Source organism: Danio rerio, chromosome 10, assembly GCF_049306965.1.
Source record: "Danio rerio strain Tuebingen ecotype United States chromosome 10, GRCz12tu, whole genome shotgun sequence".
Lineage (NCBI taxonomy): Eukaryota > Metazoa > Chordata > Actinopteri > Cypriniformes > Danionidae > Danio > Danio rerio.
This window is the reverse complement of record NC_133185.1, coordinates 21,840,001-21,856,695: the sequence shown is the minus strand read 5'-3', so window position 1 is coordinate 21,856,695 and position 16,695 is coordinate 21,840,001. Positions and strand designations below refer to the sequence as shown.

Genomic DNA, 16,695 nt, shown 5'->3' with positions numbered 1-16,695 from the left:
CATCTAGGAATGGCTCTGGAGAAGGAGGCTGTGATTATTCGTAAAAGGATTAATCTGGGTCTCAGGGAGTCTATGGTGACCTACCCCTGGACGGCTGGATTTTCTCACTAGGCGTGATCCTCAAACCCTTTCCATTATGCACTTGAAGCAGAGACAGAAGCAGCAGTTAAAGAGACAGAGGTCAAAAGTGAAGCATTAAAACACAAACGACAACAGAAAAAAACATGTAGATTGAGCAGTAAGAGACAGAAAAGGCTACAAATGAATGCACAACGTGAACAGAATTTTCAGACTGTAGTATTCCTTACATACTAATGTTATCAAGTCTGGGGTGTGCATGGATGTGAAACTGGCATGTGTTTGTAAGTTCACCTTGAGCATGTTGTGAAGTGACGAACGTCTTGATGAGTGTGTCTGTGGTCTGGGTGTAGAGAGACAGTGCATGTCTCAGAGAGGACAGTTCGGGACTTTTCTCCAGGAAGGCCTTCTTCAAACCATTTCCTCCAGCATGGAAGTATTGCTAAAGAATAATAGGTGGTTAGTGAGGAGCAATTCCAGCAATATAAACTTGACATTTGCAGAAAAAGCTTAAAACAAATATTCACAGAGAACGTATACATTAACAATATATGGAAACATCAGTAACAGGAGAGTTATGGTGTGGAGAAGCCCCAAAGAATCATACCAACCAGACTGTTACATGCAGTGAAGGTTTGGGCTGAAATGTCATAGCATTTCCTAGACCTAGTACTTATGCTACTGTAGATGTATGCATTACTGCCAAACACTACTGAACTATTTTGGAAGACCATGTGCACCCAATGGTTCAAACATTGTATCCTGAAGGCAGTGCCATCTATCAGGATGATAATACACCAATACACAGAGCAAGACTGGTGACAGAGTGGTTTGATGAACATGAAAGTAAAGTTATAAATCTCCCATGGCCTGCACAGTCACCAGATCTATCTAAATATTATTTAGCTACTTTGGGGTGTTTCAGGGGCGAATCAGGAAAAATGTTCCTCCTCCATCATCAGCATACACTATTCTGCAAGAAGAATGGCTCAAATCCTTCTAGCCATTCCTCAAGCCATTGTGCAGGACTTTTATCTGTCATTCCCAAGATGAACTGATGCTGTATTGGTGGCAAAACTAGCCCCTACACCATAATAATGAAGAATTATTATGGTCTAAAACCAGGTGTTTCAGTTTCATTGTCCAACCACTGCAGAGGCCAATACAAACAAGTTAGAAAGGTTTTTCATGTTTTGGTCTAAACAAGGTTAACATTTATATGGAATTGCTCTGATGTAAATGTTGTTTTACTGCTGGTTTAGAGAAAGCATCACCCATACCTTTATGGTATCAAGGGCCACATCCATGACAGCACACTGCTTGGGTGTGAGGCTTTTAGCTTCACCAGACATGTGATCCTGCAGAGGCAAATAATATTTCAAATACATGCAATTCAACAGACAAAACATTTGAACACTAATGAAACCCCCCATGTTTCATTCATTTCCCCCCTTTTTTTTTTTTTTTTTTTTTGTTTAGAAAGAAATAATTTTGTATAATAGCAAATTAAGGAAGCAAAAAGGTTACAATTAATTAAGCAATACCTATAAAAACTAAATTGGAATTTTGAAAAATAAAGTTGCAATTTTGAGATTAAACGCCATATTTCTGATAAGTTTAACTTTATTTACAGCTATAAGTCAAATTACAAGACAACAAATGACTAAAATAAATATAGCTGTGACATTTAAAGTTACTTGTTGTATATTTTTGCGTATAAAAGAAAAATACCACAACAAGAAATAGTCACAATTAAAAAAAATCCCATGTTTGCATAAAAAAAATTAGAGAGAAAAACATTGTATAATTGTGAGAAGTTAAATTATATTGCATAGAAAGGCATACTTCTGAAAAAAAAATGTGTCAGTTAAAATAATAAAGTTACAATTATACAAAATAAACATCGAATTTGAGTTAAAAGTCAAATTGGATGCAAAATGACAATTAGAGGTGTAATTATGAAAAATAAAGTCACTATATCAACACATAAGGCAGGAATTATGAAAATAATAGTTTTGATTGTAAAATTGTAGTCACAATGTTGCATATTAAGTTGTTTACAAAACAAAATATGAAATTTTAAAAAAGTATTAAAAAAACAGAAAGAAACCACTTTACTAATTTTACTTTGGAATTTTTCTACTCTAAAATATTCATTAATCTGAAACATGTTGTGTTTCGAAAGTACCATGTTTTCCTACTACAATGAAAGTTTTTTTCATAATCTAACACTTTTTAAGAGCTAAATAGAGGACAGTGCAGTGCAACTTTAGAGAAATAAAGAAAACACACTTTATTTATTAATCATGTATAAAGCATGTTTAAGTGTGTTAAAGGTTCAAAAACATACAGAAAGCATTTAAACGGAAAGTCTTCATCTATATTCCCCATGCAGCCGAACTCTGAGCTGCTTTAAAGAGATCATAGTCTGGATCTGGAATAAACAAGCCTAAAGCCATACCTTGAGTTTGGAGAGCTGACCCAGTTCTTTAGCCGCTGAAAAGATCATTCCCTGCCAGAAAAAGATGAAAGCGTTACAACATGGAAGTGGGGGGACAAGTCTTTACATGTAAATGCAGATATCACATGTTAACATACAGCAGAGACCAAATTTAAAGACCAACCTACAGTTTCCTAAATGCCAAGGTCACTGCGTTAGAACAGATTGAATTTATACGAACAGGACCAAAAGAGATTTTTAAAGTAAATTTCATAATTTGGATATATTCTGAAGAGGAAAAAAAGCAAAGTAAACAAAAACATCAGGAGACATTAGAGAACACTTTCAGACTCCTCCTAGTTAACTTTAGGATTTTTTTATGTAGTTGATTAATGTTCTCTAATTTTGATTTCTATTGTTGATGAATAAAGATTTTAACATTATTTAGGTAAATTTCACACCACATCATCTTTAGCTGTAGCAGCAGCAGCAGAACAGCCATACTGCACCCAAACTGACACCAAGTGCAAAATAAAAAAAAAAACATGTCTTATCAACATATTTTCATTTTTGTTTTTAAATATTTTTACACTTTTATGTTTTATTAAAAAAAAAAACTTTTAAATGATAATAAAATAAAACTGTTAGTTTAAAAGTTTATCGTTTATGTGGGCTAAAATGGCAGACAGGGAGGCTATAGCCTACCTAAAAGCATCTAGAATGGCTGATTATGATTACTGTTTTCCACAAAATAAAAGGTTTATAAAAAGTATCATGCTATTCTGTAAAAAGCTGTTCTTTTAGCATAATATAGCAACAACTAACATTTTAAATGATGATGATGATTACATTATAGAAATTACTCAAGTGTTTATAAGATGTTTTTTAATTTTGATCTTCACTGCATAAACTTCACAGTCAAGCCCGTAATAATTCATACTTCTGCCAAATTCTGACTTAAAGTTACTTTTACTTTCAACTAGCTTTTTTTTTAAATGACACAAGCTTCTCCCAAAAGACAATAAGACAGGGAAAAGTGCAATTATGGGACACAAATTCACAAATTCGCAATTAGAAGCAATAAAGTTGGAATTAAATGTACAAGAGGCATCACATTCTGTATTTCTCAGAATTTATTTACATTTGAAGTCTGAATTTGCCAGGGGTATGAATAATTTTGTGCTTGACTGTAGGTGATCATTAATTAAAACAATAAAATACATTTTCTTCAGGTAGAATTAAAAAAAAAGCTAACGTTTAATAAATGATGTTATGTTTAGCATTAAAGTCATGCAGGTCTTACAAAGGTGTCGTTTCCTTGAGGAAGGATGATGGTTTTCTCTAGACTGTTCATGACGATCCTCCATAGCTCCTTCAGGACTCTCTTCAGCACAGTTTTCTCACACACAGAGGCAAACAGCATCAGGCTGAGAACAAACATACAAAAACATCAGTAAACACTTCAGGAAAATGCGAGTTTACAGTTTAACTCACTTTGCATCCAGGAAGTCCATCAGCGGCCGCAGCATGTTGTCAGAATCGGCCTCCACCTGGTTCTTGTTGTTGGTGTTGACTGGACCCTTAATCTGGTAAAGCAGACTGGCCATCTGACGCATGCAGTCATCAATACGACTCTGGAAACTACAGAGGAAACATGAAAGGGTGAAGAGAAAGTCTTTTTTGATTTACACGCATTTCATTTAGTTTACAAAATAACAAGCTTTCTTTATCAGGGAGTAAAGAGAGGTTTTGAAATATGATGCAATGCAGACTAGAACTGGCATTCAAACTAAAGAACACTGCAGTTATAGAATGATCAAATATGTGTTATTATTATTTTTGTGATGAGTTTTGTTTGTTAACTAGATGTACTTAAAGTTACAATAATGTATGTAAATAAAATGAAACAGTTTGAGCAATTGAAGCATATCTCAATTCCAACAATTAAGCAGCTTTTTCATATGATCACTATTTACTCTAATTCTCAAATATCATGTAAACATGAAAATAATTAATTAATTTATTGCCACATAAGCAACGTATGCCAATTTTATGGCAAGATCAATATACATAAAACATTACATTATAAGAACAACTTCATATTTTAATAAGAGATGATGCACAAACAAATATATTAAATAAATAAAACTACAATTTAAATATGACTTTACAATTCAGTACTTGATAAATAACTTCAAATATGTGTTAGTGATACCTTTGTAAAAACATCCATCAAAGTGTTTTCTTTTTAAAAAAAAATCTTGTCTAATGTGTGTTCAAAAGTCACATTCTATTAAAATAGATTTTATGATGCATAATAATAATAATAATAATAATAATAATAATAATAATAATAATGGTAAAATTAATAATAACAATAGCAATAATACAAAAACAATGCTTATAATATTTATCATCATCCACATTGCTGCAACTATGGCTAATAATAATAATTTGTAGTAGTAATTTTATTTGTATACATTTTACATGAATTTAATATTGCTAGTATCAGTTGTCATTTTTTATGGCTATTTTAACAGTATTTTCTGATTTAATCAATCCCTAAAATCCTGTCAGAAAACAAACATGCATTTTAAATAGTTTTAAATGTTCTTTATGTAAAAATTTATTGATTTAAGTTTGTTTTGCTAAAGCTTCTATTACATATAAGTATATAAGCCTGCTTAAGGCCAATTATAAAGCTCTGTCAGATTGATTTACAGTAAAATGATTTTGATCGCTTTAGATCTCAACACTGCCTTCTTTTTCATTGATCAGCACTCTGGTTCTGCAAATACTATTGCACAATATAGCACAGATTTAGCATTTTGGGGTTTTAGGGGTCTTATAGGGTTAGGGTTTTTTTGTGGGAAAGGCTTGTGATATACTGTATAAAGACTGACGTGTTTCCAAAGGTGCTGCTCAGCTCATCCAGGACGTTGTTTAGCTTGACCTGCAGATCATTCAGAAGGTCACTGGCCTCAGTGTCCAGCTGTACAAATACACATAAACACATAAACATGATCACCTCATCCAACAGACAGCATTTCACCTGATGCACAAACACCATTTTCCTCTTTACTGATGGTACATGGCAGTTCAGAGGGAGTGAAGACAATCACATGATTTCACAGTGTCGGGGCAAAAACATCCTGCCAAAATTCACAGTTTCAGAGAATTAAGGGAATGTGATGAAGAATGAGCAAACTGAAGTCCTCTCTTTTTGAGCTATCAAAAACTCTCTCTGACAGCAATGGCTGAAAAACCCACCTTGCTCCTGACCACCACCTTCAAGAAGAGCAAAATAAAGCAACATGTTTAACATGCAGTCAACTCAACAGTTACACCATAGCCATTTGCATACAATAGACTTATCAGCAACCTACTGAGCAGGTAAAGGGTTTGGGTTTAGTCATTCAATACTATTAGTTTTCTAGAGGTGTCGGAGCTATTTTTGTAGGCTAAAACCAATAAAGTAGTAGTATTTTACTAGTGAAGTCATTTTTGTAAAAACTATAATATATTTACAACACAATAAAGTAGCATTTTACTAGTGAAGTCAATGTAACTAATATAATTTTACTACTTTTTTTGTTTTGTTTTACACAATAGTACCTTGTAACCTTTATATTTTTTGACATACAAGAAAAAACTTTTTATAATAAAGTCAATCTGCCAATTTTTTTTTTTTTTCTTTTTTGAAATAATTTTGTGATTGAATCTCCTTGGATTCTCACAGACTTTCAGAAAGATTTAACAATGATGGTATGATTATATATATATATATATATATATATATATATATATATATATATATATATATATATGTTTTAACGGAGAGATTTTTTCAACACATTTCTGAACATAACAGTTTTATTAACTAATTTCTAATAACTGATCTATTTTATCTTTGCCATGATGACAATTTGACATGATGGCAATGATATTTGACTACATACTTTTTCAAGGCACTTCTTTACAGCTTAAAGTGACATTTAAAGGCTTAACTAGGTTAATTAGATTTACTAAGCAGGTTAGGATAATTAGGCAAGTTATTGTGTAACGATGGTTTGTTCTGTAGACTATCGAAATAAAATATAGCTTAAAGAGGCTAATAATTTTGTCCCTAAAATGTTTTTTTTTTTTTTACTAAAAACTGCTTTTATTCTAGTTGAAATAAAACAAATAACACAAGAAAAAATATTATCAGACATACCGTGAACAATTCCTTGCTCTGTTAACATAATTTAGGAAATATTTAGAAAATGTATAATAATCTGTCATTGGTCACTGAGCTTAATTTGCAAAAATTGATTTATTTTATTTGTTTATTTATTTATTTATTTTTGCATTAGCTAACAAAAATCTGCCAAATAGTGAGCAATTTGAGTCAGGGTTACTTGCATATGAGCATCCTATTGGTCCAAACTCCTATTAATCTAGAAGTACCTTGCACAATCAACAAATCACAAAATTTCCAACACGGTTCATATAAATCAATCGCTCAATTGAATATTTGTTTATTTTGATTGATTTCTGGACCAATAGGAAGGCTGAAAACAAAAGCTGGATCTATTAAAGAGATTGCTGAGCCGAAAATAAATGATTATGGATGAATACAGGAGTGAGAAACAAGTCGGACTCTCACCTTCTGCTCTCTGTCTGCTTTATGAGGCTTTTCAGACAGATAAACAAATGTTGTAGAATTACAAAAGTGAAAATCAAGCTCAATATTGGACGAATAAAGTATGTATGTTCAAAATTTTGAACAAATTAATAATTTTATGTGACTCAATGGAATAAATACACACCTTGTCTTCTGACGTTTCCTATGAGCAGGAATGTGGGGGAAAAAATCAAATTGTTTTTGTGTCCACTTAAAACCAGCTTAAAAACTGTTAAACACTAGGGTAAGGGGTTACCACAATGAATATTGTAAAATTAAATGCTTTTTTTACTGCATTCTTTTAAGGTAAATGATTGCAAACAATTCATACAGGCTGAATTTAAACAAACTAATTAGATTTAGTAATGCTCAAGTTAATTTGTTTGTTTACATTCAGCCCAAATATATTTCTTTTTATTTTTCAAATAAAATTTAACTCAAGAAATTTTGTAAATCCAATGAATCATTTTTTTCAAGGCACTAAAGGAAAAAATGCATAAATATTTAACAAAAAAACTATAATAGCTATAAGTCTGCCCCAGGATGTTACACTAATATTACATATTCCAGTTTTGCAGCATTTAGGACATTAGTTTTCATATGAAACACCAAAAATTCAAATGAAAATTGTGAGAATTGTAATTTTTTATTAACTACTTTTATATTGAATATACTGTATTATAAATATGTTTAAATGATTATTTAATAATAATTCAACTGAATATACTGTATTATATATTTGTTTTTATTATTTATTAATCATTATTATAAATTACACAAAAAAAGAAAACTCAAACTGTAAGTACATTACATAAAGCCCAGTGCTTATCTCTTGCTATTATTTATTTGATAGTTAAAGGGACTAGTGAAAAGGTATTTAGTGAAAAGTATGAAGTAGTTTCCCCCTGAATGTGATCAACTTCCCAAACAGAGAGAAATGAGATGAAGGTCACAGTGAGCGTCTGCTGGAGGCTCGAGGAGCGGATGGGAGTTCACACACAGTTCAGACTGACTGAGGGACAGCACAACTCAACGGGACGCTCGGGAGATTGCTGGATTAAAAGGACAAAAACGGATGAAAGACGAGCACGGATGATCCCAATAACAAACCTCCAGTAACTCCTCATCCTCCTCGTCCTCACTCTCCTCCAGCTGGGGACAGAAGCCAGATCATACATTCAGACCGAAGCAAATGTTTGCGCGCAGAGCTTTTGTAAACAAGTAGCTGTCATTACTTGGCCAGGAGGTGTCACTGCAGAATACACCTGATGTGTATGCATCACGCTATAGGACAGGGGTGTTCAAACTCAGTCCTGGAGGGCCGGTGTCCTGCAGATTTCAGGTCCAACTTGCCTCAACACACCTGCAAGGATGTTTCTAGAAAGCCTAGTAAGAGCTTGATTAACTTGCCCAGGTGTGTCTGATTGGGGTTGGAACTAAACTTTGCAGGACACCGGCCCTCCAGGACTGAGTTTGGACACCCCTGGTATAGGACATCCTGCAACATGGATGCAAATGTGGCAAACATCCCTCAAAACAAAACTTATAAGTTCTGTTTTCATTTCGAGGAAAGCAAAAAGTCTCAGCTGCTTTTCTACCACACTGCAGATAATAGAGCAGAATGTCTATGCAATAAATGACTACATAAAGTAGGGGAGCACGGGGCACAAAGTAATGCGGGATTAAATGTAACACTGAGTTTTAAAGGGGTGGTCCAGAATATAATTTTAAGGCTTGGTTGTGTTTATAATATGCAAAGCAATGTGTGCTAATGTTACACTTGAAGGAAATCACGTAATTTTTTTCATAAATCTCACTTTGATTATATACAGCTACTCAGCTAACATGAAAACTACTGACATATTTCCTAGTTCTCAGAAAGACCCGCCCTCAAGAGGCTCTGATTGGTCATCTGTTATAATGTGCTGCGATGTGCTGTTTAAATCTGACAAGTGTCTGTAACGAGTGAAAGTGGGGTGCGGCTCCTTTAAGAGAGATCGCCATTGTGTGTGTGGGTATGTGTATGTTTGTCAGAACTGTCTGTAGAAAGGTGTAACACGAGAAGCGCATGTGCGCGGGACCGATGTTTATTTTTGTTTTTCTCTGATGCTCGGATTAAGTTAATGTTCTGTAATATACAGTGACACTGTTGACAGAAGAATAAAGCATAAGATGCGACCTGTGTGAGCCTTGATTTATTTTTTCGCTACACGATAGGGCTGTGTAATTAATCGAAAATCCGATTTCGATTTTGGTTTCTAATGATTATGAAAAACCATTAATCGAGATAAACGATTATTTCATTATTTACCGCCCCTTTCCAGTTGTACACATTTGTTGCTCTTAAAAGTGCGAAGGACCGCATACTTATGTATGTGTGTGTGCGGCGCGCAGACACAGTCAGAAGCATGCGGTCAGCATTCGGTCTCATTCGCACACTGTGACGAGCAGAGCACACACATCTAAAGTCATCTTAATGTGAGCGCTTAATGGTCATATAGGTGTCAGAACGCAGTGTTTAGTGATTATTCATATTAACCCTCATTTGTGTAATACACTAACGAGTTGAGGATCAGAAGACATGTGAAAGCGAAACCATTAAAGTCACAGCGCGATATTCCTGCTGCCGCCTGTTTTTATCATTATTAATAAAACAACAAAGGAGAAAATCCCTCACTCCTCTTGACTGAGGGACTTTTGTAGCTAAAGTGTTTTTCTTACATTGAAGATGCTTAAAGCATAGTTTGTTTCATATTTTTATTCTACTGTATTTATTTCTCTTTCCTTTGCAGGGTGGAAAATAACTGTATATGTGCAGTTGAAGTCAGAATTATTAGCCCTCCTAAATACTAACAACCCTTTTCCTCCAATTTCAGTTTAATGGAAAGAAGATTTTTTTTTAATACATTTCTTAACAAAATAGTTTTAACCACTCATTTCTAATAACTGATTTCTTTTATCTTTGCCATGATGACAGCACATAATATTTGCCTCAATTTTTTTCAAAATACAAGCATTCAAAATCAAAGTGTAATTCAAAGGCTAAATTAGGGTAATTAGGCAAGTCATTGTATACCAGTATTTACTTCTGCAGACAATCAAAAATATATATTGCCTAAAGGGGCTAATAATATTGACCTTAAAATGAGTTTCAAAATATTTAAACCTGCTTTTCTTCTTGCCAAAACAAATGAAATAAGACTTTGTCCAGAAGAAAAAAATATTAGAGGAAATACTGTGAAAAATTCCTTGCTCTGTTGAACATCATTTGGAAAATCTTTATTTTTAAATAAATTCTAAGGAGCACTAATAATTTTGACTTCACCTGATTATCGTTTTGAAAAATCGTGATTACAATTATGACCAAAATCGAGCAGCCCTACTACACGAGTTAGGCAAGGTTTCATGTATTTTTTTACTCAACGTGTTACACAGCGTCTTTCACATAAATTCATAATATGCATGTGTAAGTAATATGAATCATTCACATATCTTTTGCGAGTTCATTCTAAGATGTAAAACACATGGAAAAGCTGCCTATAGAGAGACACGCATGCGCTGATGAAGAGTGTGTGTGTGTGTTTACAGCAGTTTGACTGATAAATATGAACATGTATGTAGCTAAATTGTTAGCGATGCCAAATTCCATTCCCGATTGTTTACACTATTGCTACAACACACCGTTAAGGCTAGACACTGTACATGTCATGATCAATTTTAACAAATAAAAACTCACAGGCTATAGCTTCTGCTTGTTGGAGCTGCTCCTTCCTCGAGGACATTTTTACTGAATCCAGCACTGAACTGGGAGAGATTCTGGAAGCTGTGTTTTGTTGAATCATGCTTGCTATGTATTTTATAATTCCCTGGAACATAATTAATATTGAACTGTAAGCACTTCTGTATTTGTGTTGTGTCATTCGGAAGCCCAAATACAGAAAGCAGCATTTGAACGGCATTTTATCTCCCTTTACTGTAACGTAACAGCGCCTCTGGCCACACCCCTTAGCTGTGCAGTGTGTGTGTGCACGGTAAAAGTAAGTTTGTGATTTCACTAGCCTGGAAGTATTTTTTTGTAGTCCCCAAATTTCATTCATTGTAGGCTTTGCTAAGCTAATGAGCTAATAAGGCTAAGTTCCTTTGCCTTAATCTTTTTTCCTTTACCTTGATTTTACATTCAGAGATGTTGTTTATGTTCACACAGCTACATTACACATCAACTACAGTTTAAAATATGATATTGTAGTGGACCACCCCTTTCTATATTTTGGTAACAATAAGACCCCATTGTTTAGTGTTATTTAAATTTTTAAAATATTTTTCCCAACATATCATTAAACATAATACTTAATAACAAATAACTTATTTCTTTTGTATTTCCCTTAATGATATGTGATAGTATTTTATTAGTTATGTTGCAAGATACTAGTATTCAGCTTAAAGTGCAATTTCATAGCTTAATTAGGTCACTTGGGTTACCTAGGCATGTTAGGTTAAAGAGCCGCTGTTATGCATTAAAAAGGGTCATATTTTGGTTTTGAGTGTCTCCAATAACAGGCCGATATACATGCAAGGTCAAAAAACACTTCATTGTCTTATGATCTGCATTTATTTTTACATAATTATCCCAACGACTCCCATATAAATCGTTCAGTGATTCATTTGTTCCCAAACTCTTTAGCAGGATGCTAATCTGCGCTGATTGGTCCGATAAACAATTAATGTCGCATCACCAGGCTCTCCAGAATTTCATGCAATTTCGGGCGTTTCATTTTTAACTTTTAACTTTTGTTTTAATTAAATTTTATACCGCATAGCGAATGGAAAGAAAAACCTCCCCATTTCGTGACTCAGTGGACCATTAAGGTAATCAAAAATCGTTGCCTACATAGTAGACTCTTAATAAGAGTATTATCTTAATCATATTAAAATCAGAGTATTGGTGTCCATGTAAATGTACTCAAAGAGTGTCAGATAAAGTCGGGAGCTGTCAAAGACAGCGCATTCCAATGCCTTTCAGCATGCACCTTCCAATGTTTCATTAAGTTTGACCTGTTTTCTCCTTAAACGCAACAAAAGCGTATGCTTCGCTTTGTTGTGTCAGAATCCTTGTGAAATACAACCATATTTTTATTAACAAAAAAAAGTGTGATTAATTAGTTAATTTTAAAAATAGATTGACAGCACTAATATATAGTTTAAAATAAAGAGCATTAAGTCAAAATGAACTAGTTGGATTTTTTAGTGCTGCAGTTCTAACATAACATAAAAACAACAGACCAGCAATGTGGAGAGTGGAATGTCATTGTCTCATGCACAGAAACACACTAAACCTTTACTAATCAGCCTGAGACAGAAACTCAACTAAAGCCGCCTCAGAAACACACACACACCCACCCCTCATACTTCTCAAATAAACACGACCAAACCAGTTCAAAGTCACCTGATACAACAGCATTTATGAGCTCAGGGTTCTGATCAAGCACACATTGACTGTACATCACCAGCAGTTACTCTACCATCCAGACTACTGAATTTCTGATATCAATTTAAGTTCTGTATTAATGGTTTCACTAGGATGTGCTTTGGGTAGGAGGCTACTGATAAATGACTAAAGTCTTACAAAGCTACAGTATATCTAGCCTATTTGTACCCACCTCAGCTTCTTGAGCATTTTCCTCTATAACCTGAATAATAAGATAAAAGGGTAATAGTAAGACTCTCTTGTATTTTTCACTTGTATTTTTTGCATGCAGTTCCCTGTATATAGAGGCTTGTTTTCATGGATCAAAAAAACATTTGTCAGTTCAGCCTTTTTCCCCCTGAAAACTGGACTTTGTATTTCACAATAGGGCTGCATGATATATCAAAATGAAATTGACATCACGATTTAGCAAAAGTTGCTATTGAAAGAGAATTCTGAGATAAGACAAAATGTATGTAAACTTATATTTGCAAAATATAAACTCTTAAAATATAAACTCTTTTGTTTACAAAAATGCACGTTTTGTCATTTTTGTTTAATTCTTTCAAGAGTTTGGAGAAAATAGTTAACTGCAAAAAACCTACAAATATTTAAAAAAAAATTCTGAGAAAAAAGAAATGAGAGATATAAACTTATTACATTACTTGATTACATTACATTTGTAAATTCGGAGAGAAAAATATCACTGACAAAAACAGAATTGTGAGACATTTACTTACAGAATTATCAAAGTTTACATCCCTCAATTTTGAATTAGTTTTATGTGAACAGAAAATGTCTGAATTGCAAGATATACTCTAAGAATTTGGGGTCTGAATTATAGTATAAAAAGATGCATTTATATTCTGCATTTTACAACCCGTGATACAACCTGGTTTTAATACCTTTGGAAACACACAAACATTCAGTAAATGTTTATGTTATGGGACACAATATCTCTGTGCACCCACCTCCTCCTCCTCCTCCTCCTCCTCCTCAGTGTTCACAACTGCATCCATCTTTATTCAAAAAACAATGTAAATCACACTCTTTATTCTGTATACTGTAATTCTAAAGTCTGCTATCCTGGTGACTAGGTGAAGTTTCAAACTATCCTATTAAAAACAATTCACAACAACTTTTTAAATTCTACACTACTTTTTCTACCAACTAAAAAAAATACTCATACCCGGGCTTCTTCTGAAGCAGTCTAAGGGAGAAAAAACAACAGCAAATGCTCGTTTGATTTCTTTAACAGCCAGAAACTAGAACTTTATTTACTGAAGCTGACTGGTGAAAATGTCAAGTCAACAACACCTTCAGTATTTGCTTTCTTACAAAAATGGCGATGTGTTCAATATTTACTTTTACCCGCTGTATATTCAAAATAAACATAAAAGCAAAGAATGTAAATGTCAACCAAACAGTGCTGAATCAGGCCTGTTTCTCTTAATATGCGTAGAGTGAAAGTAGGCTTTGGTGTCCTCTAATGTCCCAGACAAATGAGGAGAGGACGAACGAGTCTGTGTTTAGTGAAGGGCATCTTTCTCTGCTGCTCTCTTACCTGTTTGGCACCCATAGACTCGAACATTTTCTCAAGCTGAACACGCAACTGCTGGACATTATTCATCAAGACGCACGGCTGAGGACAAACAGAGAGATTTATTACAAAACATTATTAAAATCAAAAACATATAATGTAGTCTGTATATAGATATATGTAGATATGGATGGAGATATGGATTTGGATGGATATAGATAAATATGAATGGATATGCATGTATATAGATGGAAAAGGATGGATATAGATGGATAAGCATATATGTAGATGGATATAAATGGATATGGATGGATGTAGATATGGATGGATATAGATATGGATGGATCCGGATAGATACAGATTTGGATGGATATAGATGGATATGGATAAGGATGGATTTGGATATGGATGGATGTGAATATAAATATGGATGGATATGGATATAGATATGGACATGGATGGATATAGATAAGAATGGATATGGGTATAGATATGGATAGATGTGGATATAGATCTGGATGGATATGGATATAGATATGGATGAATATAGATGGATATGGATGGATATAGATAAGAATGGGTATGGATATTGATATGGATAGATATAGATGGATATGGATAGATTTGGAAAAAGATATGGATGGATATAGATGGATATGAATATGGAGATGGATGGATATGGATTTGAAAGGAAGTGGAGATGGATTGATGGTAATAAGTTTATGATAATTATTATTGTATGGTAATTATGTTTAATAATAGAAAAAATATCTAAAACACTTAATCTAAAAAATGTAACTAATTAAAAAATAGATAAATCTAATGTAATACAATGTAACTATTATTGATATATACAACCTTTAATACAATAATACACAAATTAATATTTTATATGATACCTACAGTGCATAATACAGAAACTAACATTTTTATAATGAATCCATGACAGATTATAACTTAATAACTATGTTTTGGAAACATCCAAATAATAAATAAAATGCTTTATCCAAAAAACAGTTTTGTTAGCAAAGATGGCAAACGAACAGAAATGTCAACACTTACTATCGGGAGAATAACTTACAATCTTTTCCTTATCGCAGTAGGACGGGAAGCTCTTCTTCAAAATGGCACTGTACTGCAGCAGGACTTTGTCTATGGTCTGTGGGCGCAAAAGGATGAAGACTGAGCTTAACGTTTTTCAAAAGTCAAAATGTCTTGGCGACAATAGCATTACCACAAAAACAAATAACCAGGCAGGCAAACATTTCAAGAAATCTATAGAAAAAAAGGCTCATCTCAGCCATTCTTTCAGCACATAAAACGGCTGGCCATCAGCCGAACAGCCGTCCACATGTCCAATAAAGATTCCTGATGGGACTGTGCTTTTCTATCATAGTAGTGGTTATTAAGGACCAGATTTACCAAACAGCAAATCCAACAAGGGCACAGTTTCAAAAAAGCACTGATTTCTGTGGATGATTTAGTTAAAAAACAAAGACATAAATTTGCATTTCAACCAAAGACCAATAACCACAGCACAAATAAGGCTTATTATTATTAAATAAGGACATGCTTATAAGGTTAGGGTCATCTAACTATGTCCTGGCGCAGCTAGACAAATGTTTTTCTACTTCATTGAAGTTAATGAAAAAGTAAATTACAAGTAAAGCTATTCAACTGCATTAGCCATGTTATACATAATAAACAAGAGTATAGTTTTACTTGATTAAGCCCTAATTTATTACCCACAGAATAGGTATCCTATTCATAAAACTGCACAACTTAATAAAATTTATGCTTAATTAAACCACTGCAGATTTTGTTCGATTGACTTCCTTAGATTCAAAAAGTTTTCAAGTTCAAGTTCAAGCTTGACGAATTCTAACCTGCAAATTCATGTCACGTGATTGCGTAAGACCAATACAAGATCAAAATGTGACTTTTCTGTATAGAAATGCAAAACATGGAGAATTTGCTGGTTTCAGCAGTGTTACATGATTTTGTATTGTCCCGCACTTTTGTCTGAACTAATCAATGTCTAAACTGATGTCAAATCCTCAAATTCTTGTGTGACTAGATGTGCTTTAGTGCATGAATCTGAATGGCAGAGCTACAAATTAAACTGAATGCTATTTTTTAAAGGGGGAGGGGCTACTTAATATGCCTCACCCTGTCTTCTTGTTTCAGTTGAAATTACTTCATACATCTAACAAAAGCACTTCAGTGAGTGAACCTTTAAACGTTTCCAGTTGATTACAGAAAAGTCTCATCTGTCAGATGGATGTTTCTGCTGCATTGATATTCCTCATCTGCCCTTTGGCTGATCTCTCTAAAAACACAGATAATGCTCTGACGGTGGACATTTGTTCTGACATGAGCAGGTTAGTAATGAGATTATAAGGGTTGCGGATGGTGCACCTTAGCGAATCGGCGGCTGTAGAGGGCCATGACTTTGGGGTCGGGACATTCCAGTTTCTTGATGATCTCAAAGCTCTGGTTGAGCTGAG

At 33.8% G+C, this 16,695-nt stretch overlaps 1 protein-coding gene across 32 annotated transcripts in view; it reads right to left on the bottom strand.

Moving 5' to 3' along the window:
• unc13bb (unc-13 homolog Bb (C. elegans)) overlaps nt 1-16,695 on the bottom strand; it is a 150,496-nt gene that overhangs the window by 7,999 nt on the left and 125,802 nt on the right. For 15 of the 32 annotated variants that reach the window (XM_073914576.1, XM_021479296.2, XM_073914590.1 and 12 more), the window contains 9 exons: nt 16,607-16,695; nt 15,270-15,347; nt 14,213-14,290; nt 5,422-5,510; nt 4,013-4,159; nt 3,822-3,945; nt 2,540-2,590; nt 1,359-1,436; nt 373-520 (listed from right to left, as the gene is read on the bottom strand). The exon at nt 16,607-16,695 is cut by the window's right edge and continues 55 nt beyond it. In XM_073914576.1, the coding sequence (XP_073770677.1) occupies nt 373-520; nt 1,359-1,436; nt 2,540-2,590; nt 3,822-3,945; nt 4,013-4,159; nt 5,422-5,510; nt 14,213-14,290; nt 15,270-15,347; nt 16,607-16,695 (882 nt within the window). Of the gene's footprint in view, nt 1-84; nt 142-372; nt 521-1,358; nt 1,437-2,539; nt 2,591-3,821; nt 3,946-4,012; nt 4,160-5,421; nt 5,511-5,788; nt 5,807-7,166; nt 7,194-7,329; nt 7,348-8,294; nt 8,337-14,212; nt 14,291-15,269; nt 15,348-16,606 lie in introns of all 32 variants that reach the window. The other 17 variants (XM_073914574.1, XM_068223936.1, XM_073914584.1 and 14 more) reach the window with 5 other exon arrangements.